Source organism: Peromyscus eremicus, chromosome 8a (genome assembly GCF_949786415.1).
Source record: "Peromyscus eremicus chromosome 8a, PerEre_H2_v1, whole genome shotgun sequence".
Classification (NCBI taxonomy): domain Eukaryota; kingdom Metazoa; phylum Chordata; class Mammalia; order Rodentia; family Cricetidae; genus Peromyscus; species Peromyscus eremicus.
Genome location: NC_081423.1, coordinates 77828265 through 77856171, shown reverse-complemented (window position 1 = coordinate 77856171; position 27907 = coordinate 77828265). Strand labels below are relative to the sequence as shown.

Here is a 27907-nt window from a genome sequence, read left to right as displayed (position 1 = left end):
GCTAAGTACTAAAAATGAAACACTAAACGCTGCCTGCGTCAACAATGGCTCAAGCTATCCCCCAGGAGTGTGAGCTAAGGGTTGGGAACTTTTAACTCTGTAGAGTCCTCTGTTTAGCATATCAATCAGGTGTTTGTAGTCTGTTCTTTAAGCCTCTCTCCAGAGGTTAAGTCTCAGATTGAAATTCTGATAGGGGCCTGTGAACCCGCTCATTGGATAAAGGTACTTACTCCTTCAGCAAGCCTGGTGACCTGAGTTTGATCCCTGAGACCCCATAAAGGTGCAAGGAGAGAACCTACTCCACAAAGTCGTTAACTGAGCACACTCAGTCATGCGTGTACACACACACACACACACACTATTCAAGCAGACAAATAAATTTGGAACCAGAATCCTAACTTGGTAACTGAGCTTGCTTTGATCCCACCAAGTCGCTCCTCGCCAAGCCTTGGTTCTCTCAAGTCCCCTCAGGTTAAAACTTCAAGGCCTGCTAATCACTTTCCTGCCTTTTCTTTTTTGAGAGCGGGCCTGGCCTGTGTAGAACAGCTAGCCTTTAACTCAGAGATTTGTCTGCCTCAAAAAGCATGCATCGCCACGCCCGGTTCTAGGCTTTTCTTATAGCTCTTCCTCCAGCCTTAATCAGCTTCTCTTTCCTATGCCCTTTTATTATTACTTAAACATCCATTCCTTTTTGGGGGGGCTCCAGTGTCTTTAAAAATACTTTTTTCTCCACCTCCCACCCCCAATTCTTGGCTCCGGCAGTTGGGCTACCGAGGTCACATGGGCTGAATGGAGTTCAACGCTTCTCCGACTTTGGTACAGCACCTAGCACCCTTATATTGACATCACCTCATCGCCCCCTCTCCAGCCACCCAAAGCTCGCAAACCAAAGCAGAAAACTGCTCGGCCAGGGGCGTTTCACCGCAGAGCTAAATTGGGAATTTTTAGGCACTACGGCATTCGGAGAACAGCTCTGCATCATCCTGGAACGTGAACGTAACTTACTCGCTGTTCTCTTAATGCAAGGACAATGTCTCCTCTACCAGACAGGAAACTTCATCACCGACATAACCCTGCCAATCCTTTATTCAAGCCCCATTCACACCACTCCGGAACAAGAATAGGTCTTAGAACAGTTACTTCGGCAAAATATTTCTTCCCAACTCGGAATTTACATGATAAACGGAAACGTCCTTTGACCGATTAGGAAACGAAAGGGTTAAAGCTCGACAACCTGATGGATTCTGGGGTTTCCTTCCTCCACGCCAGAAATTAAAACGACCAGGAAGGGAGATTTTGCCCAAGATAAAGATGAAAACTGTTAACTTCCACTGTCAGACGTCTGCCCCAAACAATCATGGCTACCTAATCCCACAAAGGAGGCCACACACCTAACTAAAAATGGCTGGTCCCAGGTTTCATTATCGGTGGTGTTTCCTGCCCGACTCCAAAATGGCGCTCACTGGCCTCTTAAAAGTTGCAAACTTCCCAGTATCCTCTCTGGCCTCAACGTCAGGTGACGCGAGCCTCAGCCGGAAGTGAAGGAAAAAGCGCTTCAGCCCGCGGCGCCTGCGCAGAAGGCTCTAGACGCTGAGAGGCAGGAGGCACTTGGGATCGTCCGCAGGGTTTGGGACTGCTACAGAGGCCGCCACGGAGCCCGCCGGAGCCACCGTTCCTGCTGCTGCTGCCGCCGCCCGAGTCGGAACCGTCGGGCTGCAGCCGCCGGCAATGCCGCGAAGGAAGGTGAGAAACGGCAGAGGAGGGATGGCGGGTTTCTAAGGCGAGTCGACTGAGTAACGTGACGCAGCTGGCCACGCCTCGCAGTGGTTGCGTTCCAACTTCCCGCTCCCCCAAACCTAGCCTAGCCACCCTGCCTCCTCTCGGTACCAGACAGAAAAATGTGGGCCCGACCCTGGCCTCGGCCTATGCTAGGAACTATTCCCGCCCTCTGCTTGCCTGGATCGGAGGCGTTCTTGTCAATTGGTCGCCGAAGCGTCTGGCAGCGTATTGATTGGACGGGGACGCCGCCTATTTGGGCTCAACGGTCACCTCCCCGCGTGCGTGGGCGGTGTCTGGGTCTGGCCCCGGTGCCCTGCGACTGGCTGTGGAAAATGCTATCTCTTCTCCTCATTGGCCCAGCTTCGCAGTCTGTTCTTGTGGCGGGTGCGGTTTAGCAAGGCCTGGATTGGGTCGCCCGAGGCCCCGCCCTTCCGGATGGAGATGGCGATAGGTGCAAAGACGAGTTGGGGAGACCACTTTCCTTTCCAGGTGGGGGCCACAACAAAGCGGAGGGATGGGTGGTGGGAAAACCAGCGCCCCACTCCCAAGGGATACCTTGCAGGCCTGTTGCATCCCAGACATCGTCTTCCACTTATTTGTTCAGTTTGACATTGCCTAGGAAGTGCATTTTGGAACAATAACAACACAAAACTTGTTGGAATTAGAAGGGTCCTTTGAATTTTGAAACCACAGAAGGAAATATATGATGCTGTATGTGGTGCATGCAGTTGAGGGTGCGGGTGCGGGCGCGGGCGATTGACGGTGTGTGCTAAGGCCTGAGCAGGACATCTAGCTTTCTCTATGGCTTTCTTACTGAACCAGAAGGCTCTCCAGATCCACCTGTCTTGTCTCCTCAGTGCTAGGATTCTAGGCTCGTGCAAATTTTTTTTTTTTTTAATGCATTCCTGAGATCTGTACTGAGGCTTTTATGCTTGCAGCAGAGCGAGTGCTCTTGCCTGCTAAGCCATCTCTCCAGCCCTGACCCTGCTCTTTGCATTCTACAACTGAACATGTGGAGGACAGCTGAACTGTGTCTAGGCCACTTGTCAAGCAAAGGCAAGCCAGAACTACAGAACAAATGTAATGCAGTTCCACAAATGTTCACTGACCACTTGCTACATACTAGTCGAAAGGGATTCAAAAATTATGAATGATCACTGGTTTAAGGGTATCACAGTTGCGTGGAGAACACAGATAAAGACGTAACCACAGAAGGCTGCAGTACAGTCTCTGCTTGAAATTATGTAGACTGTAAAGAAGCAGTTAACTCAAATAAATGGTGAAGAGCTGACTTTCAGGGTTAAGCCAGGAAGAATTAGTAGAAGGTAATGGATTCCCATCTGGGTCATTGGATGACTTTAAAGATTGCCTTTTATTTTAGGGATACTCTGTGACTTTGGAGCCTTTATGGTCAGATTATGAATGAAATATATGGGTGGATAGATGGTTGGTATTAAGATTTCTGCAGAAATTATTCTTTACAGAGGATTTCCAGGTTGAATATTTACATTAATGTCTCTTAAAATGACTGGAGTTGACAGGTTGTATTTATGTCCAGGTAGATCAAATGTAAGAGACGTATATACTGGTATGTTGGAATAGGTCCAGTCTCCTTTTAGCATTTTCCAAATAACCAGAGTCCTGGGAAATATAAATTCTTACTGGGTGTTATGGCACAAACCTTTAATCCCAGCGCTTGTGAGGTGGATCTCTATAGTTCAAGGTACACCTGGTCTACTTGTAAGCTCTTGCTGGTGTGGTGGTATACACCCTCACATCTGTAGTCCTAGCACTCTGGAGGCTGAGGCAGGAAGATCACCACGAGCTCAAGGTAGACCTGGGCTGTATGATAAATTCCAGGCTAGCCTGAGCTGTGTAGGAAGATCCTATCTCAAAAACAAGAAAACCGCCGGGCGTGGTGGCGCACGCCTTTAATCCCAGTACTCGGGAGGCAGAGGCAGGTGGATCTCTGTGAGTTCGAGGCCAGCCTGGGCTACAGAGTGAGTTCCAGGAAAGGCGCAAAGCTACACAGAGAAACCCTGTCTCGAAAAACAAAAAACAAAACAAAACAAAAAAAACAAGAAAACCTCAAATGTAAATATGTTAGTAACTTGTTTGATGGCAAATCTGTCCTGAACTATCCTTAGGTTATTCGCTTTTTTATGTATCTCATTTAGTGTAACACTACATTTCTATTTGCTGTGGAAATATTAATGTGTTTAGTGTGGGGGTTATTTGCAGGATATATGTGTTCTTTCTAAAAAATCTAAAGAATTATTAACTCCAAACATACTCGGCAGCTTATTCTTTGAATAACGAATTTTGACTTGGAGCTAAGGTGTAGCTCAGTAGTGTGTGGTTAGCACCTTGAAGCCCCAAGTTCAGTCCCTAATGCATCCCACTCCCTGCCCTGCCCAATATATTAGGACTTAAGTTTGAAGTGTTGTAGTGATTTCAGCAAGTTTTCTCCTATTTCTGGCCTAGAAAAGGGCATAGTGTAAGTGCTTAAATGATAAAAGTAATCACTCATTAGTGATGGCTAATCACTCTTTAGGAGGCCAGCTGACAGTTATGGCTAGGATGTGAGGTGAGTTTTAAAAAACCTGGCATATGAGACTGGAGAGACAGCTCAGTGGTTCAGAGCACCTTTGCTCTTGCAGAGGACCTGGGTTCTGTTCCAAGCACCCACATGGTGGCTCACAGCCATTTGTAACTCCAGTTCCAGGAGTGTTGACAACTTCTCTTGACCTCTAAGATCACGGACATGTAGACAAAACGGTCATACATATAGAATAGAATAATTTAAAAAAATCTGGTTTGACCAACTATGAGTCTTTAGTATAAAATTCCTTTTCTAGCACTTATAACATCTATGTGGCAAAACTTTAAGGACAAATGGCTAAGAAAATAATTTGTATCTTTTTCTTAAATTCTTTTGGCATTAGAGTTATAGACCACAACATGATTGTTGTGTTTTTTGAAAGATATTTTTGCATGTATAGTGTGTGTATATGCATGTATGTAATATAGATTTACCATATATATGTAGGTAGATACCTGGAAAGTCCAAAAGAGCTTGTTGATGCTCCTAGAACTGAAATTACAGGCAATTGTGAGTCCCTGTGTGGGTGTTGGGAATAGAACCCAGGACCTCTACAAGAACAGCACATGTTCTTAACTAATGAGCCATCTCCTGCTCCATATTTTGAAATGATGTATTTTTTTAACGTGGGGCTTTTTGTTTGTTTGTTTGTTTTTTGGAGTCAGGGTCTCTCTATATGTAGCTCTAGGTGTCCTGGAACTCACAAAGATCTTCCTACCTCTGCTGGAGTTAAAGGCATGTGCCAGCATGCCCAGCTAATATGATTTTTGTTGATGGAGAGTGTGAACACAATTTACCCTGAAGTTAAATGGGGCCTAGCATTATCATTTTATTTTATTTTATTTATTTTATTTTATTTTTTAAAAAGATTTATTTATTAATTATGTATACAATGTTCTGCCTGCGTGTATGCCTGCAAGCCAGAAGAGGGCACCAGATCTCATTATATATAGATGGTTGTGAGCCACCATGTGGTTGCTGGGAATTGAACTCAGGACCTCTGGAAGAACAGCCAGTGCTCTTAACCTCTGAGCCATCTCTCCAGCCCCGCATTATCATTTTATATACTATCTTGGACTTTTTCTTTTTCTTTTCTTTTCTTTTCTTTTTTTGGTTTTTCGAGACAGGGTTTCTCTGTGTAGCTTTGCGCCTTTCCTGGGATTCACTTGGTAGTCCAGGCTGGCCTTGAACTCACAGAGATCCGCCTGTCTCTGCCTCCCGAGTGCTGAGATTAAAGGCGTGCGCCACCACCACCCGGCGACTTTTTCTTTTTTAAAAGAAAGATTTAGTTATATTGTTCTTACTATGTGTATGTATGTATGAGTACAGGTGCCCCAGGAGGCCCGAGGCATTGGTTCCCCTGGAGCTGGAGTTACAGGCAGTTGTGAGCCACCATGTAGGTGCTGGGAATTGCACTCTGGGCCTCTGCCTAAGCTGTATATGCTCTTAGCCACTGGGCTGTCTCTGCTTTTTCTTTTTTTTCTGACATGGTATGCTAGCCAGACCATTTTGATTTGGGTGTTTTGTTGTTGGGTTAGGTGCTTTTATTTCCAGTTTGTGCTAATCTCTTATGAGAGTTCTAATGATTCAGTCCGAATTGTTTCAGAATTAGTGATAATACAATAAGAATTACTTCTCTTTCCAAGTGTGTCTTATTTGTAGGATATTCCACTGAAATGTCTGAAATAAAGGACAGTTCTCTGAGCAGGGAGGGGAAGTTGTGGTGGAGTCCTTTCTTACACTGGGACATGGTACTTCATCATCGTGGTTCATTTTACTTCCAGTGCTAATAGAAACCCACAGTAAATGCTTCCATGCTAATGTCTGGATCTATGGTATTACAGAGAAATGCAGGCAGTAGTTCAGATGGGACCGAAGATTCCGATTTTTCTACAGATCTCGAGCACACAGACAGTTCTGAGAGTGACGGCACGTCGCGACGGTCTGCCCGAGTCACCCGCTCTTCAGCCCGGCTAAGCCAGAGTTCTCAAGGTAAGAGTCAGATGTCCTCACAGTGGGCAGGTTGGTATCATTTTATTGTGCTAGTTCATAAGGAGACTGGTCCTTTGGCTTAGTGTAGATGATAGAATGTGTCGGAGTGTAAGGCAAGTGCAGAATAGCCGGTGATTCATCAAAATGATTTGTCGGATACCATGTCCTGTTGATAGGCTGGGGCTTGCATAGATTTAAGACACAGGTGTCCTGTCACTTTTTTGTTTTTAAGACTTCATGGTGTTATCAGTCATCATAAAATGATAAATTGGGAATTTATCACTTTGTAAAATGGCTTAGGGGCTTAAAATGCCTATTGAATGTGTTAGTGAGGCTTAATGCTTCTAAAAGCATATTTAATTATGGAATGTAGAATCACATTTGTTAGATATAACAGTGTGTGAATAAATACCCAGAATTTTGCTTTGGTAGTGAAAAAACAAAGGCTTGTTCTCGGAAGCTAGTTGGAAGGCTCTTTAGTGTGCTTAGCCATTTGGGCTTATTTGGTGGGTAGCCTTTGCCCCTTATAGTTCTGTTCAGTGTGGAAGAGAGGTTTCAGATAATACCCAAAGGTGATAGGGTAAATGGGAAAGTGGCTGGGTGTAGTAGTGCATGCCTTGAATCCCAGCACTTGGGAAGCAGAGGTGTGTAGATCTCTGAATTCAAGGCCAGCTTGGTCTATATAGAGAGTTCAAGGCTAGCCAGAGCTACATACTGAGACTCTGGTTCTCCCCCTACCCCCCAAAAAAGTGTATTTATGTATGTATTATCTATTTATGATAGATAGTTACAGATAGAAATATATGGATGTGTGTATGTGCACATATAAATAAATAAATGTGATTTGTTAAAGAATCCTGTGGAAGCCCAGAGGTGGGGCAACCGCATTGTTGTCTAGTAGGAGTCTACTAGGATTTTACAAATTGAAAGATGAGAAAAATGTTTGAGGCAGAGGGAACCATATATGCAAAGAGTCCTAGGGGTTCTTAGAAACTATAATTAGCAATCCCCAAAAGGTGATGGATATTCAAAACAGCTAGACACATGAACTTGGGATCTCTGCGGTTATTTTATTTCCTGGCCACAGAACTGCACAACTCTTGAGCATCAGCACAGGGTAAGACCACTAGGTCTGTCTTAAAAATTTTTGTACTTTTTGAATCCTTTATGACTTCACATAAGAAAACAAGCATAATCAGAAAGAATAAGTAATCCCCTAATATAGTAGTATTTCTGTATTGTTGTGTTAGCTTTAGGACATCTGTATTATGATGGACTGTAGCCAGGGAAGAAACTGTCAGTGCAGTTAGTACTGGTAAAGAACTCTCCTCATAATGTTGAGGAGTATGCAGCTAGTCTCTCTCTCTCTCTCTCTCTCTCTCTCTCTCTCTCTCTCTCTCTCTCTCTCTCTCTCCCTCTCCCTCTCCCTCTCTCTCCCTCTCTCTCCCTCTCTCTCCCTCTCTCTCCCTCTCCCTCCCCCTCCCCCTCCCTCCCCCTCCCTCCCCTCCCCCACTTCTTCTCCCCCCTCCCTCCCTCCCTCTCTCTCTTTTTTTCTCCCAAACTAAACTAAGGTAAGTATTTTTCTTTTTTATGGGAAAAGAAGCAGGCTTGGAGACATTAACTTGCCCAAGCTGCCTCATATGGTTGCTATGTGGAGTGGGATCGAATGGCATTCAGTCTTCACTACAGAGCCTAAATTCTCATGTTCTGCTGTTATGATATTATTACACCTGAGCTAAACTCCTTTGTCATGTGTTATTTAGTGAGATTGATATATTCTCAGGACTTGTTGGGTTTGGTGAAATATGAAGAAAAGGAACTGCATTCTTACTAATGGTGTGGATGGGAATAAAATGGTTTTTCTTCTTTTTTCCTTAATTTTATGGCCTTTTAAAACTGGGATCAGATTCCAGCCCTGTTCGAAATTTACCATCTTTCGGCACTGAGGAGCCCGCCTATTCTACCAGAAGAGTGACCCGTAGTCAGCAGCAGCCCACTCCAGTGACTCCAAAAAAGTACCCTCTTCGGCAGACTCGTTCATCTGGCTCTGAAACGGAACAGGTGGTTGATTTTTCAGATAGAGGTAAGTGGACCTGTATGACTTGTTTGTGTACAGAGGATCTGGTCAGTTGTCTTTCTGCTTTGGCAGAAAGATACTGTCAGAGAGATACTGTCAGAGTTTAGGTAGGCAAACATTGTTTACCTGATTCCTGTTTGTTTGTTTGTTTGTTTGTTTGTTTGGGGTTTATGGCTTTGTGGTTTATGAAATAGGGTTCCTAGCATATAGCCTCAAACCTGTGATTCTCCTGCCTCAACCTTCAGAGTGCTGGGACTACAGATGTGTGCCACTATGCTCAATTTATCTTATTTCTTACTGTCTTGCACAGTCTATTTTGATTGCTAGAGTGTTAAGGTCCAAGCAACTGGAGTGTATTAGATTGGCTTTGTAATAGGGAAAAGGAGGTAGAGCTTTTCTGAACCTCCACATGAAAAAGGTATGAGCCATGATTACTAGTCCATTTTCCCTCCAGATTGTTGACTAGAAGAGACCTTTGGTAATAGACAGTGTTAAGTTACTGATGTTGTGACTTAGTAGTTCAAGAGCCTTAGAGCAAGAGGTGATAGAATAGATCTTACAAGCTACTAAGATTCTTCAGCCAGGCAATGTGGTTGGTTGATTTGCACAGTTTCAAATGGTTTGCCCAGTTACAGGGGTTTTGTTTGTTTGTTTGTTTGTTTGTTTTACTTTTTTGGTAGTACTTGGAAGTACAAAGATTTTCATATAAAAATCTGTACTAATTTTTAAATTTTCATTTATTTATTTTATGTATTGGTGTTTGGTCTGCATGTAAGTCTGTGAACCACATTTGTGCCTGGTAGCTATGAGGGACAGGAGAGGGCAGGGCCTAAGATCCTCTGGCATGGGAATTAAAATTGTGAGCTGCTGTGTGGGTGCTGGGAATGAAACCCAGGTGCTCATTCTTTCAGACAACAATGAGTTATCTCTCTAGCCCCAATACTTAATTTTTTGGTTGTTTATTTGTTTTTGTTTTGTTTGAGACAAGATCTCTATGTAGCCCTGGCTATCCTGCAACTCACTATCTAGATCAGACTGGCTTTAAATTTACAGATCAATAGTTAATTTTTAAAACAGGAAGATCTGGGAATATTGGATGGCCATTTATCCACAGTAATTATTAACTGGAGCTGAATAATGTTATCATCTTTTGATAGACCATGAGATTATTTGACCATGTCTAACCCTGTAGGTATCTGGTTTGTAATCATGTGTGCAGTTGACCAGGTGTGGTGGTACACACCTTTAATCTCAGCACTTGGGAGGCAGAGGCAGGTAAATTTCTGAGTTCGAGGCCAGCTTGGTCTACAGAGTGAGTTCCAGGACAGCCAGACTGTTACACAGAGAAACCCTGTGTCAACAAACAAAACAAAAGGTGCAGTCTCTGGTGCCGGAGAGATGGCTCAGTGGTTAAGAGGACAAGTGCTGCTCTTTCTTTGCAGGGGTAGGAGGCAGATTCTCTACATATCCCTGCATGTCCTGGAACTCACTACATAGACCAGGCTGGCCTCAAGCTCAGAGAATGCCTTTGCCTCCCAAGTGCTGGAATTAAAGGCACATACACTGCTTGCTCTTGTAGAGACCTGAGTTAGGTTCCTGGCACACATGTCTGGTGTCTTACAACTGCCTGTGACTCCAACTCTAGGAGGTCTGACACCCTGTTCTGGCTTCTGCCAGCATCTGCATTTTGCCCATGTACACATAATTAAAAATAAAATCTTTAAAAGAAAAAACAAGAGTATGGTATTTTTAATCCAAGCATTTGGGAGGTAGAGGCAGGTGGATCCCTATGTGTTTAGGGGCAACCTGCCCTACATAGAAAGTTCCAGGCCAGCCAGGAATAATAATAAATAATGAGAGTCTTGTTTTGTTGTTGTTTTAAAGACAAAGTGTGAATTTCAAGATTATGAGACCCCAGTAACTTCAGGCACCAGGCGTGTTGATAGTGTACATACATACGTGCAGACAAAACATTCATACACATAAAATAAGTATTGAAAAGTTTAAGTCAGTTTCATTTCTTTCCTTTTTTTTTTTTAAGTCGGGGCTTGGTTTTGAGACAGGGTCTTTTTTTTTTTTTTTTTTTAAGATTTATTTGTTTATTTATTATGTATACACTGTTCTGCCTGCGTGTATGCCTACACACCAAAAGAGGGCACCAGATTTCATTACAGATGGTTGTGAGCCACCATGTAGTTGCTGGGAATTGAACTCAGGACCTCTGGAAGAACAGCCAGTGCTCTTAACCTCTGAGCCATCTATGTAGCCTTGCTATGTAGTCCAGACTGGCCTTGAACTCATCATAGAGAATGCCTGCTTCTGCCTCCTGAGGCAGGATTAAAGGAACATACCACCACACCCAGCTCATTTATTTTTTGTCTTGTGTATCTCCAGGAAGGGAAATAGGTTGGTTATTTATTTACTTACTTTTCTAATAAAGAACATAATACATTTGGTAAATGTACTTTTAAATGACAGTAAATAGTTTTAAGTTTCACTACTGAACAACACTTGGACTGGTGAGAACACAGTTATCATACTTGAGTACTTTTGATAATATTTCAAGGACTTCATTTATATTCAATTTTTGATTACCCTGGATTAAAAGCTTAGGAGAAACAGAAGTAGGTGAACCCCAATTTACATTCAATCAGAATTTAAAGTTACTCCAAAGTGATGATTTCGATGTCTTATAGCTGATAAGTAGCTAAAAATGACTGGTTAAGGTCTTGGAGGCTGTAGACATAGCTCATTTGTAGCCTGCTGGCAGAGCGTGTATGATGCCCTGATTCTGTTCCTAGCACTTCATAAAATGCTAGGCATGGTGGTACATGCCTACAAGCTCAGAACTAGGGAAGTAGAGTCAGAAGGATCACATATTTGAGATCATTCTTAGCTACCTAGAGAGTTTGGGCTATGTGACACCCTGTCTTTTAAAAAAGCTTGTAGAGCCGGGCGGTGGTGGCGCACGCCTTTAATCCCAGCACTCGGGAGGCAGAGCCAGGCGGATCTCTGTGAGTTCGAGGCCAGCCTGGGCTACCAAGTGAGTCCCAGGAAAGGTGCAAAGCTACACAGAGAAACCCTGTCTCGAAAAACCAGAAAAAAAAATAAAAAAAAATAAAAAATAAAAAAGCTTGTAGAAAGAGAACTGCAGAGTCCATAAACTCTTCAGTCGAGTGAATCTTCAAATTAAGGGCCCCACTCGCCAGTTCTACCAATTGCTTTTTCTTTAGAAACTAAAAATACAGCTGATCATGATGAGTCACCACCTCGAACTCCAACTGGAAATGCACCTTCTTCTGAGTCTGACATAGACATCTCCAGCCCCAACGTGTCTCATGATGAGAGCATTGCCAAGGACATGTCCCTGAAGGACTCAGGCAGTGACCTCTCTCACCGTCCCAAGCGCCGTCGATTTCATGAAAGCTACAATTTCAATATGAAGTGTCCTACACCAGGCTGCAACTCTCTAGGTGAGTGTGCCCCAGCTTTGTGACTGTTGGATGGTACAAGGAGCCCATGGTGGTCCTGATTTTCAGACCCTTCAGTGGTTGTGAACTCGGAGCAATCATGAATGAAAACTGTTCTTGGCCTGTTGTCCATGCATAATAACAGATCTAGTTGCAGGGAAATAGAACTGTGATGAACCGTTCACTTCACTATGTGCTTTTCCCAGTGAAAAATTCCCTCCTTTCCTCAGCCGAGAGGGAAAAAAATGGAAAACAAGGTCTCTTGAAATGCTTCATCATGGGGCACATGGTCGATGCTTATGAGGACTAACACATATATAAGATACATAATATTAAGTATAAGATAATGCCTAATAGTGGATACACAGCTACAGCTGATAAGGAAATGAGGAAAACAGAATTCCTAAGAGGCCGTAAATCTAAGAGCATATGCATGAAATCTGGCCTTTTATGACCAGGAGTTTCAAATTCCTATGGTTTTGTGTATTGAGTTAGTATAAATGGGAGAAACGTCTCTGATAACTGTCTTGTTTTCTCAAGACTTTTAACTTCTAGTGAATCATGTTAGGGTTTCTGGCAGTGATTTGAAGCTTACTTGTACTGCTTGAGTAAGCTGGGGTGTAGCTGTTGCGAGTGAGCCTTTGCCTGAAGTTGGAAGGTGCTGGCTGATAGATAATGTGCCTTTCAGTATGGATTTATCTTTATGCTTGTACTGTGGTCTATGATGTGTGCCAGCAGTGTTGTGTGTTTTTTAAAGGTAAATAATTTTAAACATACTTTGTTAAAGATGCTAGTGAGTAGAAGCAGTTGGGAAATTGGTGTCACTACACTTGCGAAACAGAACTGCCACAGCCTTTAGTTTTGTTTTTTGTTTTTTTTTTTTTTTTAAAGATTTATTTATTATGTATACAGCATGTATCCCTGCAGGCCAGAAGAGGGCACCAGATCTCATTACAGATGGTTGTGAGCCACCATGTGGTTGCTGGGAATTGAACTCAGGACCTCTGGAAGAGCAGTCAGTGCTCTTAACCTCTGAGCCATCTCTCCAGCCCCGCCTTTAGTTTTTTGAAAGCAGGCTTGCCAAGTAGTGACGCTGCATTTTATACATGGTATTTGATCAGAGAATAGTTTTTCTCTGTCTAAGAAATGGCCTCATGTTGCTTAATGGCAAGGATATATTTTAAGAGCATGTACTTTGACAAACTTAGATGATTTAGCCTACTGTATACTTAGGCTGTGGGGTATGCGCATGTATTTGTATATAGCACAGCCTATTCCTCCTGCACCCTAGTGAACCAAGCGGCCTGCAGTAAGTCAGACAGAAGAACATGGTGCAGTTTAGAGACTCAGTAAACTCAAAATGTCTGGGATGCTTGTGCTGTAACCTGGGTGCTGCTTTACTGTGAACTCTTCTGTTAAATAGAAGGGCTACACTGCAATAAGGGTGAGCTGGGTGTGTGGCAAGTGCCGCCTTAACTTCAGCACTGGAGAGACCTAGGGAGAAGGCAGTTGAGTGCAAGGCTGCTCTGGGCTGTCTAGTGAGACTATCTAAGTAAATAAGAAAATGATGGAAATATAATGCCCTAAATCAATAACACAGTTGCTTATATTGTCAATCATTATGTGCTATATAGAATTAGTTGTATGTGTTGTATTTTTCTATAATCAACCTAGTAGGTTTGTTTATATCAGTGTGACCACAAATACATGAGTTGTGCATCCCACTTTACCCTTTGTGGCAACTGCAATATCACAAACTGATAGGAACTTTTCAGCCCCACTGTAGTATTATGAAACCCTTATTTGTGTGGTGCTGTTTTTGTTTTTAGAGGTCCCCTGTTTACTGAAACATTAGGCAGTGTATGACTGCGTGTGGCTCTCTAAAGTTGTAATCTGTTTCCTCTCACCTTAATTTTTTTGAGACAGGTTTTTGCTGACCCTGACTGGCCTGATGATCACTGTGTAGCCTACACTGGCCTCAAATTTATAGAAATTCTCTTTAAAAAAATTTTTTTTAAAGATTTTTTTGTTGTTATTTTGAGATTTATTTTATGTGTATGAGTATTTTGCCTGCATGTATGTATGTATACTGCATTTGTGCCTGGTGCCTGAAGAGGTCAAAAAGGTTGTAGGATCCAAACTGGAGTTATAGGTGGTTGTGGGTGCTTGCATCTGAACCTCGGTTCTGTGGAAGAGCAACAAGTACTCAAAATTTCTGAATCATCTCTCCAGCCCCCAGAGAAATTGTTTCAGCCTCCCAAGTGCTAGCATTACAGGCATGTTCCACCATGCCTTACTAAAAGTACAATCCCAGAGAACTGACCACATGAATGTTGTAAATACCATTCCTTCATAGTTGGATTATTTTCACCCTTTAAAGCTTACTCTATGGATTCTTCTGTGAGTTTTTGTTTTTATTTATTTTTGAGAATGTCATACTGTATGTTTTGATCATATCCTTTCCCCCACCTCCCAGATTCAGCCCCACCTCCCTGCTGTATAATTTTTAAAATCCCAATGTCTCCTTAACCCAAAAATTACAACTTTTCACCATGAAAGAATGGTGAACTTTTTGAAAGAAAATTGTGTGCTGTGTGCAGGTGCATGAGCCAGGTGCACACCTGTGGCAGGTAGATGAGGGTGTTGGGTGTCTTAGAAAAGTAAAGGTTTTTGTAGGCTTACAGTTTAGCTTGACTAGTTTATATTTTTCCCTTATTAGCATTATCTCTTTGCTCTTTGAATCATGGTGTTTTATAATCCCTCTTGGAAGAGTGTAGCAAAGAAATAATGTTCAGTTTTCTGTGTTTTTAAAGTTTCTTATATTATGTGTATAGAGGTGGGTGCACTTGTCACAGCATGGGTGTGGAGAATAGAGGAGGCTCTTCTCTCCTTCGCCTTTATGTGGGTTCCAGGGATTGAACTCATTACTGAGCTTGAGTTGCAGGACAGCCAGAGCTACATCATTAGATAGACTCTGTCTCAAAACAGAGAGAGACAGAGACACAGACACAGACAGACAGACAGACACTACCTAAGGGAACCGAGGAAGATGGTTCTCTGTCTAAAAGTTCTTTCCTTAAAAGCAAGCCCGACAATGGGACCCTCATAAAGTATATCTGTTAAGCCCAGCATTCCTACTACTCTGAAATAGGAGGCAGAGATAGAATTATTATTGGAACCTGGAGAGCCAGGAGTATAGCACCCAAAACAAAAAAGATCCTGCCTCAACAAGGTGGAAGGCAAAAGAAATAAACACCGCATGTTTTCCTTCATCTGTGGATCTTTTTATACACACTATACATGTAAACAAATGTATATATGGGCACAAAATAACATGTAGAAGAACAAGAAAGGGTAAATAGTAGCTGAATAGGATTGAATGCAAGTAATGGACACTTAAGTCATGAAAGAGAGTATAAAGCTAATTTTCTAGTTTTAGCTCTGTCATGGGTTGTTGGGTTTGTTGGTTGGAGAGAGGTGCATATATTTAATAGTGAAAGTATGAAATCCATTGTAAAACTCCACAGCTTTAGATTGGTTATCCTAACTGTACAGAAATTCATTGAAATCTCTGGTTATTCCCTGTGTTTGTGTGAGTTTTTTTGTTTGTTTGTTTGTTTGTATGCAGGCTCTTTATAATATTAAGTTTTAATAAATTATAAACAACAACAACAACAAAAAACCAAGGTGAAGGTAAGAACCATTTTCCAAAAGTTGTCCTCTTCAGTACACACACATTAATAATAGTAATAATAACAACAACAACAGTAATAATAACACTTGTCTAGCTGGATAGCAGTGGCACATACCTTTAATTCCAGCACTCAGGAGCCAGAGGCAGGGGGATCTCTCTTAAGTTTGAGGCCAATGTAGTCTATGGAGTGAGTTTCAGGACAGCCAGGGCTACACAGTAAAACCCTGTCTCAGAAAAAAACAAGAACAAAACAAAACAAAAACCTGTCTGAAAAATAGAAGAATGAGTAGAAATATAGTTCTTTGATAGAGTGCTTGTCTAGCATGGCTTAGGCCCTGGCTTCTATTCCCATTCACCCCAGGAAGGAGAGAAGGAAGACAGGAAGACTGACTGCCTTTTAGTTAGTCATCCCTAGTGTTTCCCCCAAGAAGGCCTTATGCTAACTGCTCTATCTTAGAGTTTAGTTATTGAAGTCCAAACCTTTAAATATTCATTCTTCAAAAAAAGCATGTTGAATCTTGTTCGAGATTATCCAAATATGTTTCCATCGGGCTGGAGAGATGGCTCAGCGGTTAAGAGCACCTGCTGTTCTTCCAGAAGTCCTGAGTTCAATTCCCAGCAACCACATAGTGGCTCACAACCATCTGTAATGAGATATGGTGCTCTCTTCTGGCCTGCAAGGATACATGCAGGCAGAACACAGTATACATTTAAAAAAAAAAAAAAAGTTTCTATATTGTAGAAATGGCCATTTTCTTCTTCTTCTGTTTGTTTGTTTGTTTGTTTATTTGTTTGTTTGTTTATTTGTTTGTTTGTTTATTTGTTCTTTGAGACAGGGTTTCTCTGTGTAGCTTTGTGCCTTTCCTGGAGCTCACTTGGTAGCCCAGGCTGGCCTCGAACTCACAGAGATCCGCCTGGCTCTGCCTCCCGAGTGCTGGGATTAAAGGCGTGCGCCACCACCGCCCGGCTTCTTTTGATTATTGAAAGAGATTAAATGTAGATGAGGATAGTTTTTGCATAGTAGAAAGAATAGTATACTTCTTTTAAATTCATTAGACCAGATTAATTTAACAAAGGTTTTATTCGTTTGTTTGTTTGTTTTGGTTTTTTGTTTGTTTTTTGAGACAGGGTTTCTCTGTGTAGCCCTGGCTGTCTTAGAACCCACTCTGTAGACCAGGCTGGCTCTGAACTCAGATCCACCTGTGTTTGCCTCCTTGCTGGGATTAAGATATGCGCCACCACCCAGCTGCAAGTCATGATCTTGACAGCACTTCCTTTTGGTAACATTAATTTGTTAAAACGCAAAGTAAAATAACAGCTTTGTTGTCAAGGAAAAAAAATCTCATTTTGTAAGTGTGCATGTTCTTCCTGGAAATTAAGTTTTCCCTCCTTTAACAGGACATCTTACAGGAAAACACGAGAGACATTTCTCCATCTCAGGATGCCCGCTCTATCATAACCTCTCAGCTGACGAATGCAAGGTAACCATGTGCTCCTTTATTCAGGGTGTGCTCTCGAATGCTTGCTGCTCGACCTGCACTTGGCTAAGCTCTCGGGGTACAGCAGTAAAAAGGGGACAAGGTCTTGTTCTTCCATGTCAGTGGAAGAGCAATGAAAAAAAGTTGTTTTTTCACAAACGCTAGCTACATGAATACATAAAAGAATTGTCATATGTAATGAGTGTTAGGGAAGAAATTAATAGGGAGATTTATCTTCAGAATATTGGGAACTTCACCACTAGCACATTCATTCCCTTGGTAACTGACTTCATATTCTGCCAGGGACAAACCTTCTCTACTCAGGCAGAGTTTGCATAGTTGATCCCACTGTTCCCCTTTCGGTTTCTACAAATCCGTGAAGCTGTTCTCAACCATTTTCAAGTGTTCCTCTCCTGTTCATTTCTGCAGAACACTGTTCCTATCAGTCACGTCTATTCTTGGCTAGTTCTTTTAAATTCTTCAAAATACAGTTCCTAAATAACCTTCGGGACTTGGTGTTGATGTGTTTGAGACTCGAGCCTGAGATCTCTTTTGTGCATTCCTGCGTGGGTTCCTGCTACCAGAATGGAATCGTGCTAATTATGGGGAGCAAGAACTGCAGATAGTAATTAAACAGAGGGCTCAGGGAGTCTTTGGACAAGTTATCCAAACTGAGTACTTAGACTGCACCGAAGTCTTTGTTGCTTTGTTGTTCTTTGTTCACAAGGCCTGGTCACATGTTTATGCTTGTGTGAGCAGGTCTCATTTGGAAAAGAATTCAATTTCCTGTTCTCCTTTCCTCGGAAACTTGCTTGTATTTACAAGGTCTCGGGGTGGGGTTGGGAAAGTGTTTCTTCACACGTTTAAATTTTCACCAAATAAAACTTGAAATGCTTACAGCATGTATTTTTCATGTTGTCAAAGACCCTGCTCTTTGTTTTCATTCCAAATCTGTCTGTCTGAGACAGCTTCTGTGTTGGCTCTTGCTGTTGTCTTCCTTCAGCTGGCTGAGAGCAAGCATGGCGGGTGGTGTCAGCACCTGATTCGGAAGCTGACCAAACACTTGTACTTCTTTCTCTGAAAATAACTGTGATGGTGTTTCATAATGTTCCTCTACTGCTTATCTTCACATATCAGTCTGATAGTGCTTTGTTTTACATCAGTCTTCATGAAGCATAACTTTGAAGAGCTTGGCTTGAAGGAGTATCTACAAAGTACCTTAAGCAATTTATTTTAGAAATTTGAGGAGAATTTCAAACTAGGGAAGAAAATCCTGAATAAAGGGAAACATTTCTGTTGTAAATTTTTCCTGTGTGTCCTGTACAGGGGAAGTGAGACGAGCATCATCCTTTTTACTCCTGGACCGTGTGCTTGGATGAGGGCACTAGGAATCAGAGCCTTTGTACATGCTAGGCAAGTGTGCCATATTGAGCTACTTCCCTAGCCTGATGAAAGCTCTTAAATTTTAAATGGCCTGCATATACATGATTGCAGTAAACCTCTTTATTGTCTTACATTTTTTTGTGGCTGCATGTAACTTTATGGATAACCAAAGATTCAGTTGACTATGATAAAAATAAAAAACTAAAACACCTGTGATCAAGGAGTTTGCATTCTCATGGGGAAACCTGTAAATTAATAAGTAAATATAAGTTTATGTAATTATAAACACCATGAGAAACAAAAAGAGAAAGAGAGACTTTTCTAAGGTGGAAGTAACGTATTGCTTTTGCTAGAGGAGGTCAAGGAAGCCCTCCCTGAGATTGGCATGTATAGAGACCATGGATGGTGTCAGAGTAACAATGTGTAAAGACCCAGGAGTGGAGATAACGAAGAAGGAATAGTAAGTGCAGTGGCCATGCGCTGGAGACAGACTGCTGGGCTGGAGAGTAGATTGTGTGCCATGGAAGGAAATGAAGAAGCAGGATTGAGATCATAAAGGCCTGTAGGCCTTAACATAAAAATTCTGTTTTTATTCTGATGGCAATGGGAGCATTTGGAGGGTCCTGCAGAGGAAGAGTATGTCATTGAAAGAACTATTGAGCATGTGGAAAATGACTGGGGAAGAAAGAGATGACACAAGATAGACGGATTGAATGCCTGCTTAGTTCTTCCAGTAAATGGTAGCTTGGACTAGTGTGATGGTGGTAAAATGTCTTAACAAAGATTGAATTCAAAATGTGTTTTGAAGGGCTCAGTGTAGAGAAAAAGAAACTGGTTGATATATTGTGCACCCCAATAAACTTATCTGGGGGTCAGAGACGGAACAGTTACTATATTAAACATAGGTTTAGGCAGTGGTAGCACACACCTTTAATCCTATCATTCCAGAGGCAGAGATCTGTCTGAATCTCTGTGAGTTCAAAGCCACACTGGAAACAGCCAGGCGTGGTGACACACACCTTTAATCCCATAAAGTGATGGCAGGAAGCAGAAAGGTAAATACAAGACATGAGGACCATGAACTAGATAGAGTCCCTGTTAAGCTTTTAGGTTTTTAGTAGCAGTTCAGCTGAGATCCATTCAGATGAGGATACAGAGGCTTCCAGTTTGAGGAAACAAGATCAGCTGAGGAATTGGCGAGCTGAGGTTAGCTGTGGCTTGTTCTGTTTCTCTGATCTTTCAACGTTCACCTCAATACCTAGCTCCGGGTTTGTTTTTATTAGTAAGACCTTTTAAGATTCGTGCTACAAGGAGCAAAGGATTACATACAAGTTTTGAATTGATCAGCTGTTGAGTTGGTACCATTTGTTGATACTGCAGATATGGGAAACACTGGTTGTCTGATTCGAGCCTGCTAAGTGATTCAACCCATAAATGTGAGGTATCAGTTCTCAAAGAGTAAAACGGAAGCTAATGAGAGCTGATGTGATTTCTCTGGGGTGTTGTATCTACAGAGTTGTTTGCCTGTAGACTTGAATTCAGGTTTCCCCTCTTTCCTTTTCTTCAGCCCCCATTCCCTTTCCAGTCCTCCAGACAGGGGCTTGTCTCTTTATGTTGCATAGGTTGGTCTTGAACTCCTAAGCTGTCTCAACCTGTCTGTTAACTAAGACTATGGGCAGATGTCACCATGCTCATCCTGAACCCAGATTTTTCTGATGTTTTCTTCATACTTGGTCACTCCCTTGTACTTCTTCACAGTTTCCTGTCAGGATAGTGAAAGAAGTCCAGGCCAGAGTCATCCTTCTTACAGCAAGCCTCAACTGTACAGCATGTAGCTGGGATCATTTCTTTTCTTTGATATTTAGTGGCTGAAAAAGTGAGCCTTGCCTTCATACCTTTCTAATAGAGATAGCAATAATCAATAATAAGAATACTTTTGCTTTCAAGGAATAGTACAAATACAAGGGATTATCACAATTTTTTTTTTTTTTTTGGTTTTTCGAGGCAGGGTTCCTTTGTAGTTTTGGTGCCTGTCCTGGATCTCGCTCTGTAGACCAGGCTGGCCTTGAACTCTGCCTCCGCCTCCCAAGTGCTGGGATCAAAGGCATACGCCACCGCCGCCCAGCGATTATCACAGATTCTTATGCTTTAAGTATATGTAGTCTTAGAAACAGGTGAATTTATTGACATTGTTGATGGTTGCAGGTGAGAGCACAGAGCCGGGATAAGCAGATAGAAGAAAGGATGCTGTCCCACAGGCAAGATGACAACAACAGGCATTCAACCAGGCACCAGGTATGGGCCTTGTGAAAGCTCTGGCCAGCCAGTTTGAGGTCTGTCTTTTGGATCTCCTTTGCCCCATAACTGTCTCTGTAGGCAGATCCATGCCTCTTGTTTCCCATGGCACATCAAAATCACTGGTCCTTCCAGCTTGAAATCATGTTTGGCTTTCAACTAGTAATTTTTCATAAAGCAAACACTTCTTTCTCATAAGTGGAGGAATCAAGCTATTTATAGTAATAATAGCAGTAGTAATAGTATAAAAAAATTTTGGTTATTTGGAAGGCTACATTGCATTTCCATTTCCTCATTTTGCATCCTTATTTTAACCCATTGTAGTTGGCTCTCAAATACCTTTGACTTTGCTGGCATATTTTCAGCATCACCTGTGGCATTTCCTCAGTATTTGACACTTGTCAGTTGTGCCAGTTTTTACTTCTGTCTTTCTGTGATTTGCAGAAAGCATCCTTGTTCTGTCCTAATCTTCCTCTTTGAGCATTCAGGCTGCGTAGATTGCACTTAATGCCTTGCTTCTTCCTAAATGACTTTGATCTTTCTGAGAACTCTGTATCATTACCAAGAAGAGATTACATATATATCCTTCAAGGCTTTGAGCAAGTCTTAGCTCTTATAGGAATTCTTCCAAGACCTTCTTCTGCAATTAGTAAATCTTTCTCACATATTCTTCTCATGTACTTTCCCCCAAATGTCAGCCTTTGTCAAGTATTAGTCATAGCTGTCATCTAAGTATCTGTTTCTGCAGTTAGATTGTAGGTGACTAACAGAGGAGGCACAGTGGTAAGAAAGATGTTTGCTTTTGGAGAGACATCTGGATCTGAATACTCTGATTCTCTCATTAGCTGTGTTGTCCTGGACAGGCCAGCTGGTAAACTTCATTTCTTTGTTAATATGAAGGAGTGAATAATGCCCACCTGTTGGGGTAGTCATCTAGCATGTGTATAGTACCTAACCTCAGTGCTTGACAGGCAAAAGCAATCTCAATCTGTAATAAATCCTTATACTTTTCTTATTCTGTCATAGGTTTTATTTTTGCTGTATTTCTTTGAATACCATCATTGATGGAACATTAAGTAATGGTACTTAGAAATCAGTATTTATATAGTTAAAATAATCACTATTTCTATTTTGGTAGAGATTTCCATTTTATTTTAGTTTTTTGCTGGGAATCTTGCTGTATAGCCCTTTCAGGCCTGGAACTGGCTATGTAGACCAGACTGGCCTGGAACTTAACAGCTATCATTCTGCTTCTGCTGGGATTATAAACATGAATCACATGTTCCTCCTTCCTCCTTTGTGACTTCACTCTTCATTCATATTAATTAAAATAAATTTGCATTCCTGAAAGGGCAGTAAGAAACAGTGGTTTGGATGATAAAAGAACCTACTGATTTAGAATTGCAAAATTAACATATTATTAACTGTGTGGCTATACTGTTTCTGGCAACTATTTTTTCTTTAGGGAAAAAAAATTTTTTTTTTTTCCTTAAAAGCTCAATATGGTTGCCCAAGCCTATAATCCCAGCATTCTAGAGACTGAGAGAGGAGGATTGCCAGCCAGGACTATGTAGAGAAGACCTTTCTCTCTTTTTAAAAAAAAATAATAATAATAATACTGACATAATAGATTGGATTTGTAATTCCAGCACTTGGGCGATAGAAGCAAGAACAGAAATTCCAGGTTTGAGGCCAGCTTGGGTTATATAAGATCCTAAAGAAAAGAAAAGAAGAAAACCTTAAAATCAAATTCATAATGAGTTTTCTAGTGAGCATCTCTGTTTTGTTTTTCTTTTAGGCACCAACAGAGAGGCAGCTGCGGTATAAGGAAAAGGTGGCTGAACTCAGGAAGAAAAGAAATTCTGGACTGAGCAAAGAGCAGAAAGAGAAATATATGGTGAGGAGAAAATCCAGTCCTTACTTAACCTGAACCCCACATCACACTTGAGTCTAAGCTTCTGCCTTTCACGTTATTTTGTTGTTTCCTATAGGAGGACTTCCGGGGCTCTTTTCTGTCACCTAGTACCCTCCCCCAAGTTGGAGCTGTTGAGTGGAGACAAAGGGATTTATACAGGGGAAACAGTTTATGTTTTTGAAAATTCCATCCTCTAGGCCTGGGGGATGCAGCTCAGTTGGTAGAATCTTTTCACTATAGTTTTAAGTAATTACATTTAAGGAGATGTGGCTCTGTAATCCCAGCTGCTATGAAGGCTGAGGCAAGAAGATGATGAGCTCCAGGCCTACCTGGCTACCAAGTGAGTTCCGGGCCAGCCTCAGCAATATAGCAAGACCCTGTGCCCAAGTGAAAAATGAGGGGCTGGTCTTATATGTCAAAGTGGTAGCATGTGCAAGGGGCCTCGGTTCAATCTATAATACTGGGGAAAGAGAGCAAATTTGCCTACTAGAACAAGTACTGGTGACATTAGAAATGTCTGTATATAATAAAATATTCACAGACTAGAGATACAGCTGAGTACCAGAGCACTAACTTTGAATATAATATGCATTTTATAAAGAAAAATTAGCAATAGCGTACAGGAGATTAATCTACCTAAAAATAGTCATAATTAGCATTTTATGAAATTTCTGGCTTTCTGTATTGTAACTATGTAATTTATCATTTTCATCATTATGCCCTAGCTCCTAGTTATCTGTCTTTTCACTTAAAGATCTTGAACTAATGTCCTCATGTTAAAGTCTTCAAACCTTTTCTGCATAAAGTATAGCTTTTTAGTCAGGCTGTGATGGTGCATACTTTTAATCCCAGCACAGAGGCAGGCGGATCTCTGGATTTGGTTCTAGCCTGGTCTACAGAGTGAGTTCCAGGACAGCCAGGGCTACACAGAGACACCCTGTGTGTGTATATATCTATATAGCTATATATATATGTGTATATGTATATGTGTGTGTATGTATGTATACATACGTATATATATCTTTTTAGGTAACAATTTATTTTTACTGAAAATGTGTTAGTACATGTTTTCTACTAAAATATGCCAGACATGGTGGTATGCCCGGAGACCAACCTAGGCAGCATAGTAAGACCCTGTTTCAAAACCAAACCAGAAGAAAAGGAAAGTCAGAAGTGATGACTCTCACCTGCGGGGAGGTCATGAGTTGGAGGCCAACATGAGCCACAAAGTGATATCTAAGCCATCCTGGGCTATAGAATGAAACCCTGTCTTGGGAAAAAAAAAAAAAAAAAAAAAAAAGAGAGAGAGAGATCAAAAATTATAGGATATTCTCAGTAAAAATCATTCACCCAAGATTTTATATATATTAGTGATGTGTTGATGCGTGTTTTCTTGGTCTTTTTCTGAGTATTTTTTTCTTCATAGAATTGGAATGCTATTCTGCTTTGTCACGAGAATAGGTAATAAATGTATGATTTGTAAGTTGTAACTGAACTTACTGAGAATCTGTAACTAAACACATGTAGTTTTATGGACAAGGTGGGCTGTTGGGCTGTCATCAGGTCAGGGTGCATGTTTGTCCCTGCTTGCTTGCAAGTTTAGTTATGGAAACCCAGTGATATCATTCACTGATCTTCACTCTTCTTCACCCAGGACACAGTCCTATAGGATGGGTAAGGGCTTAGAAAAGGTAATGAACCTTCAAATTAATACAGGTAGAAAGAGCAGATGATATAAAAGCTATTGAGCTGTTTAACCTTACAGACATCTGCTTTTCACTAGCTTGAGATATGATATTTGGATCCTTCCTGATTTAAAAATGCTGGATAGAAATTTTTCTTGTTACTGAGTGGTGGTGGCACATCCCTTTAATCCCAGCACTTGGGAGCAGAGGCAGGTAGATCTCTGAGTTTGAGGCCAGCCTGGTCTACAGAGTGAGTTCCAGGACAGTCAGAGCTACACTGAGAAACCCTGTTTCAAAACACCAAAAAAAAAAAACCTTTTTTTGTTGCTTATTTTTTGCTTTTTGAAATAGGGTCTGATGTGGCACAGGCTGGCCTTGAACTTGCTAATATGTGGCCAAGGCTAGCCTTAAACTGATTCTGCACTTCCCAGTGCTGGGATTACAGGCCTGTGACATTACCCCTGGCTAGTTTGCTTTGGTTTCTTGGTCTGGAGAAGTGGCTCAGTTGGTTGAGTGTTGGACTAGTGTGTAGGACATGCCAAGTTTGTTTCCTTAGCGCCGTGGGTTGGGGCCTGCTTCTAATTCCAGCACTTGAGAGGTAGAGGCAAGGGGGGGGGGGGGCTACATGAGATCCTTTCTCAAAAAGTAAGGAAAGGAGAAGGTGCGTTGACATTTTCAAACTAGAAGAAATCAGTAATACTTAGAGCCTAAACTTGAAGTCACAAGACCAAATTTCAAAAAGAGTTATAACAGATTGAATCAGGTTAGCTGTAGGAAATGTTCATAAGGTGAGTGCTTTCTTCAGATGCTGATGTGTGTGTGAAATGTGGAATGTTCTTCCTGGGATGAGTCTTCCACCCCTAGTAACTCCCATGCTTCCTTTCTGGGGGAGGTGGAGCTTAGAGCAGAGAGAAGGGCTAGAACCTGGATTAAAAGAGAAGCCTCCCTTTTCCTCCACTGTCCTTCCAGGGAAAGGATACTTGTAGTGACCAGCTTGATCAGGTTTGAAAATTATTTAAAACAGAATTCCTTTTATGTTCTTTTTGGTTTTTTCCGAGACAGGGTTTCTCTGTGTAGTCTTGGTGCCTGTCCTGGATCTCATTCTGTAGATCAGGAGCTCACAGAGATCCGCCTGGCTCTGCCTCCTGAGTGCTGGGATTAAAGGCGTGCGCCACCATGGCCCGGCTCCTTTTATATTCTTATCTTTAATTTTTCTTGATGTTTAGCAAGACATTGTTAGAGATTCCAACTGTGCACTTGGGCTGGGGTTGTGATGTGGGCGCCTTGCACGTTTGCAGTCGTGAAGTCATGTCAGGAGCAGTTTCCCAAGGACCACGTCCAGCAGCTCTCCTTGCTGCAGGTTCCCTTCCAGGCAGCGTCTTCAAGCACTATGGTGGCTCAGAGGATCTGCTTACTTGTCAGGGAGTGTCACCAGCCCGATTCCAGGATCTGTGGTGCCTCCTGGGGGCTGCTGTCATTTACATTGTTCAGATCCATATAGGGGTAGCCTCTGACACTGACCTGTTAGCAGTTTGCCTGAGCTCAGTTCCCCACACCCAGTGTGTAAGTGCTTTGTAAATAGCTTCTAATTCAGCTTGGCATTCATGGGAATGAAATAAAACAAGGTCTACAGACAGTATCACCCCCGGTTGTTTTTCCTAGGAACACAGACAGACCTATGGGAACACTCGGGAGCCTCTCTTGGAAAACCTGACGAGTGAATATGACTTAGATCTTTTCCGAAGAGCACAAGCTCGGGCTTCTGAGGATTTGGTGAGTATCAAAAACCCCACACTGAGGGGAGGACCCTTATGAAAAGCCCTTAGAACTGCCAAGAAAGGTGATTAGCAACTAGTCTGATGGGAGTTGGGTGCTTTACTGCTGAGATCTCATTCCTTCCCCGGCTGTCTTTAGAGACAGTCTTCCCATTTCCGTAAAACACATCACCCTCTTCTCATCCCTTCCCCTTGAAGTTATTCTCTATCTCCCTCAACTGGAAGATCCAGTTTGGCTTGAGGTAGTGAGGCTGGTTAAAACTCTGGGTGTCCTTTTGTTTTGGATAAAATTTACAGTTCTGAGAACCTCAGGACTTGGGGGGCTGCAGCGCCACCCTTTTATAGGGTTTCTTTTCATTTTAATAAATACATTTACCCTTAAAGCATGAAAATAACAGTGAAGAAAATGGTAAGGAAAACTACAATCAGATATTTTATTGATTTTTGACACGGGGAAGGGGGGCCTCATCTTGTTGTTCAAGCAAAATTGAAACTTCTGGGCTCATGCCATCCTCCCACTGATCATAGATGCACTCCATATCTTTGCAGAAATGCCCCTTTTTGTTTACTTTTGATATGGTCTTGTTATGTACCTGTGGCTGGCCTAGAATTCACTAATGGCTGGTCACTGTCTCTACTGCTAAGATTGCAGTCATGTTTAACCATGCCCATCACCTAGACAGACTACCCGTGATAAAACAAATTAAATGTGCTCAAGGAAATTTAATTTGTAGTGTTGATTTCCTCCACTCCTTCCTTTTATTATATCAGTTGCAGGAGGCAGAGTTTGGTAGCTGCTCTGGGCTGGACTATTTATTGGTCGCCACCTCCTGCTTTTCTTTTCCATCATGAAGATAAAGCCTAAGGCCAGCCTTTCCTGGTTCTCCCGATGGTTATTACAAGTAATTGCCTAGTGTGCACTTGTAATGCTAGCACTTGTGAGGTGGAGGAACAAAGACCAGGAGGGCAGCTGCTGACAAACAGGCCTAACCTGAGTTCAAGCCTGAATTGATCTTCAAGATCCTCTTGTAAGGAGAAGACTGACTCCCTACAAGATGATCTCTGACCTCTACTTGCATTTACACACATACAATATAAAAATTAACTAAAAAAAATTAAAAACAAACAGAACCAGGAGTGGGCTAAGATTGTAGCTCTTTTGGTAGGGTGCTTGCTGAGATCCAAGAAACCCTGGGTTCCAACTCCAGCACCACATAACTTGATGTGATGGTACACATCTGTAATTGCAGCATCTGGAAATGAAGGCAGAAGAATCAGGAGTTCATGGTCATCTTCATTATGGAGTACTTCTTTTTTTTTTTTTTTTTTCTTTTTTTTTTTTTTAAGATTCCTGGGCAGTATAGCTGACAAGTTTTCTGTGTGAGCCACCTGATTTTCCATGCTCAGGTAACCCTCATTAGTGGCCATCTCATGGCTAGAGGCCAAATCTAGCTGATTTTTATAGATTAGCTGCCGGCCTGGCAGAGGCTTTTAAGAATAAGGATAATAGGGGCTAGAGATGGCTCAGCAGTTAAGAACACTTGCTGATTTGCAGAGAACCACGTTCAGTTCCCAGCCCCCTCCTGGTGGCTGACAGTCACCTATAACTCCCAATTTCAGGCATCTGATGCCCTTTCTTGCCCTGTGCAGGCACTAGGCATACATGTCTTGTACATATATGTATGTAAACAAAACATATAGATTTGTTTGCATATAGATTAAAAATCTAATTTTAAGGCTGGGCAGTGGTGGCCTTTAATAC

At 41.9% G+C, this 27907-nt stretch overlaps 1 protein-coding gene across 4 annotated transcripts in view; it reads left to right on the top strand.

Moving 5' to 3' along the window:
* Positions 1-1018: 1018 nt before the first annotated feature.
* The window catches only part of Kat7 (lysine acetyltransferase 7), a 38369-nt gene continuing 11480 nt past the window's right edge, over positions 1019-27907 (top strand). Inside the window, exons 1-8 of one of the 4 annotated variants that reach the window (XM_059271581.1) lie at positions 1516-1743; positions 6226-6373; positions 8280-8456; positions 11684-11923; positions 17013-17095; positions 20681-20770; positions 22569-22667; positions 26033-26143. In XM_059271581.1, the coding sequence (XP_059127564.1) occupies positions 1729-1743; positions 6226-6373; positions 8280-8456; positions 11684-11923; positions 17013-17095; positions 20681-20770; positions 22569-22667; positions 26033-26143 (963 nt within the window). In that variant the 5' untranslated portion in view covers positions 1516-1728. Of the gene's footprint in view, positions 1744-1946; positions 2269-6225; positions 6374-8279; positions 8457-11683; positions 11924-17012; positions 17096-20680; positions 20771-22568; positions 22668-26032; positions 26144-27907 lie in introns of those variants that run through there. The other 3 variants (XM_059271585.1, XM_059271583.1, XM_059271582.1) reach the window with 3 other exon arrangements.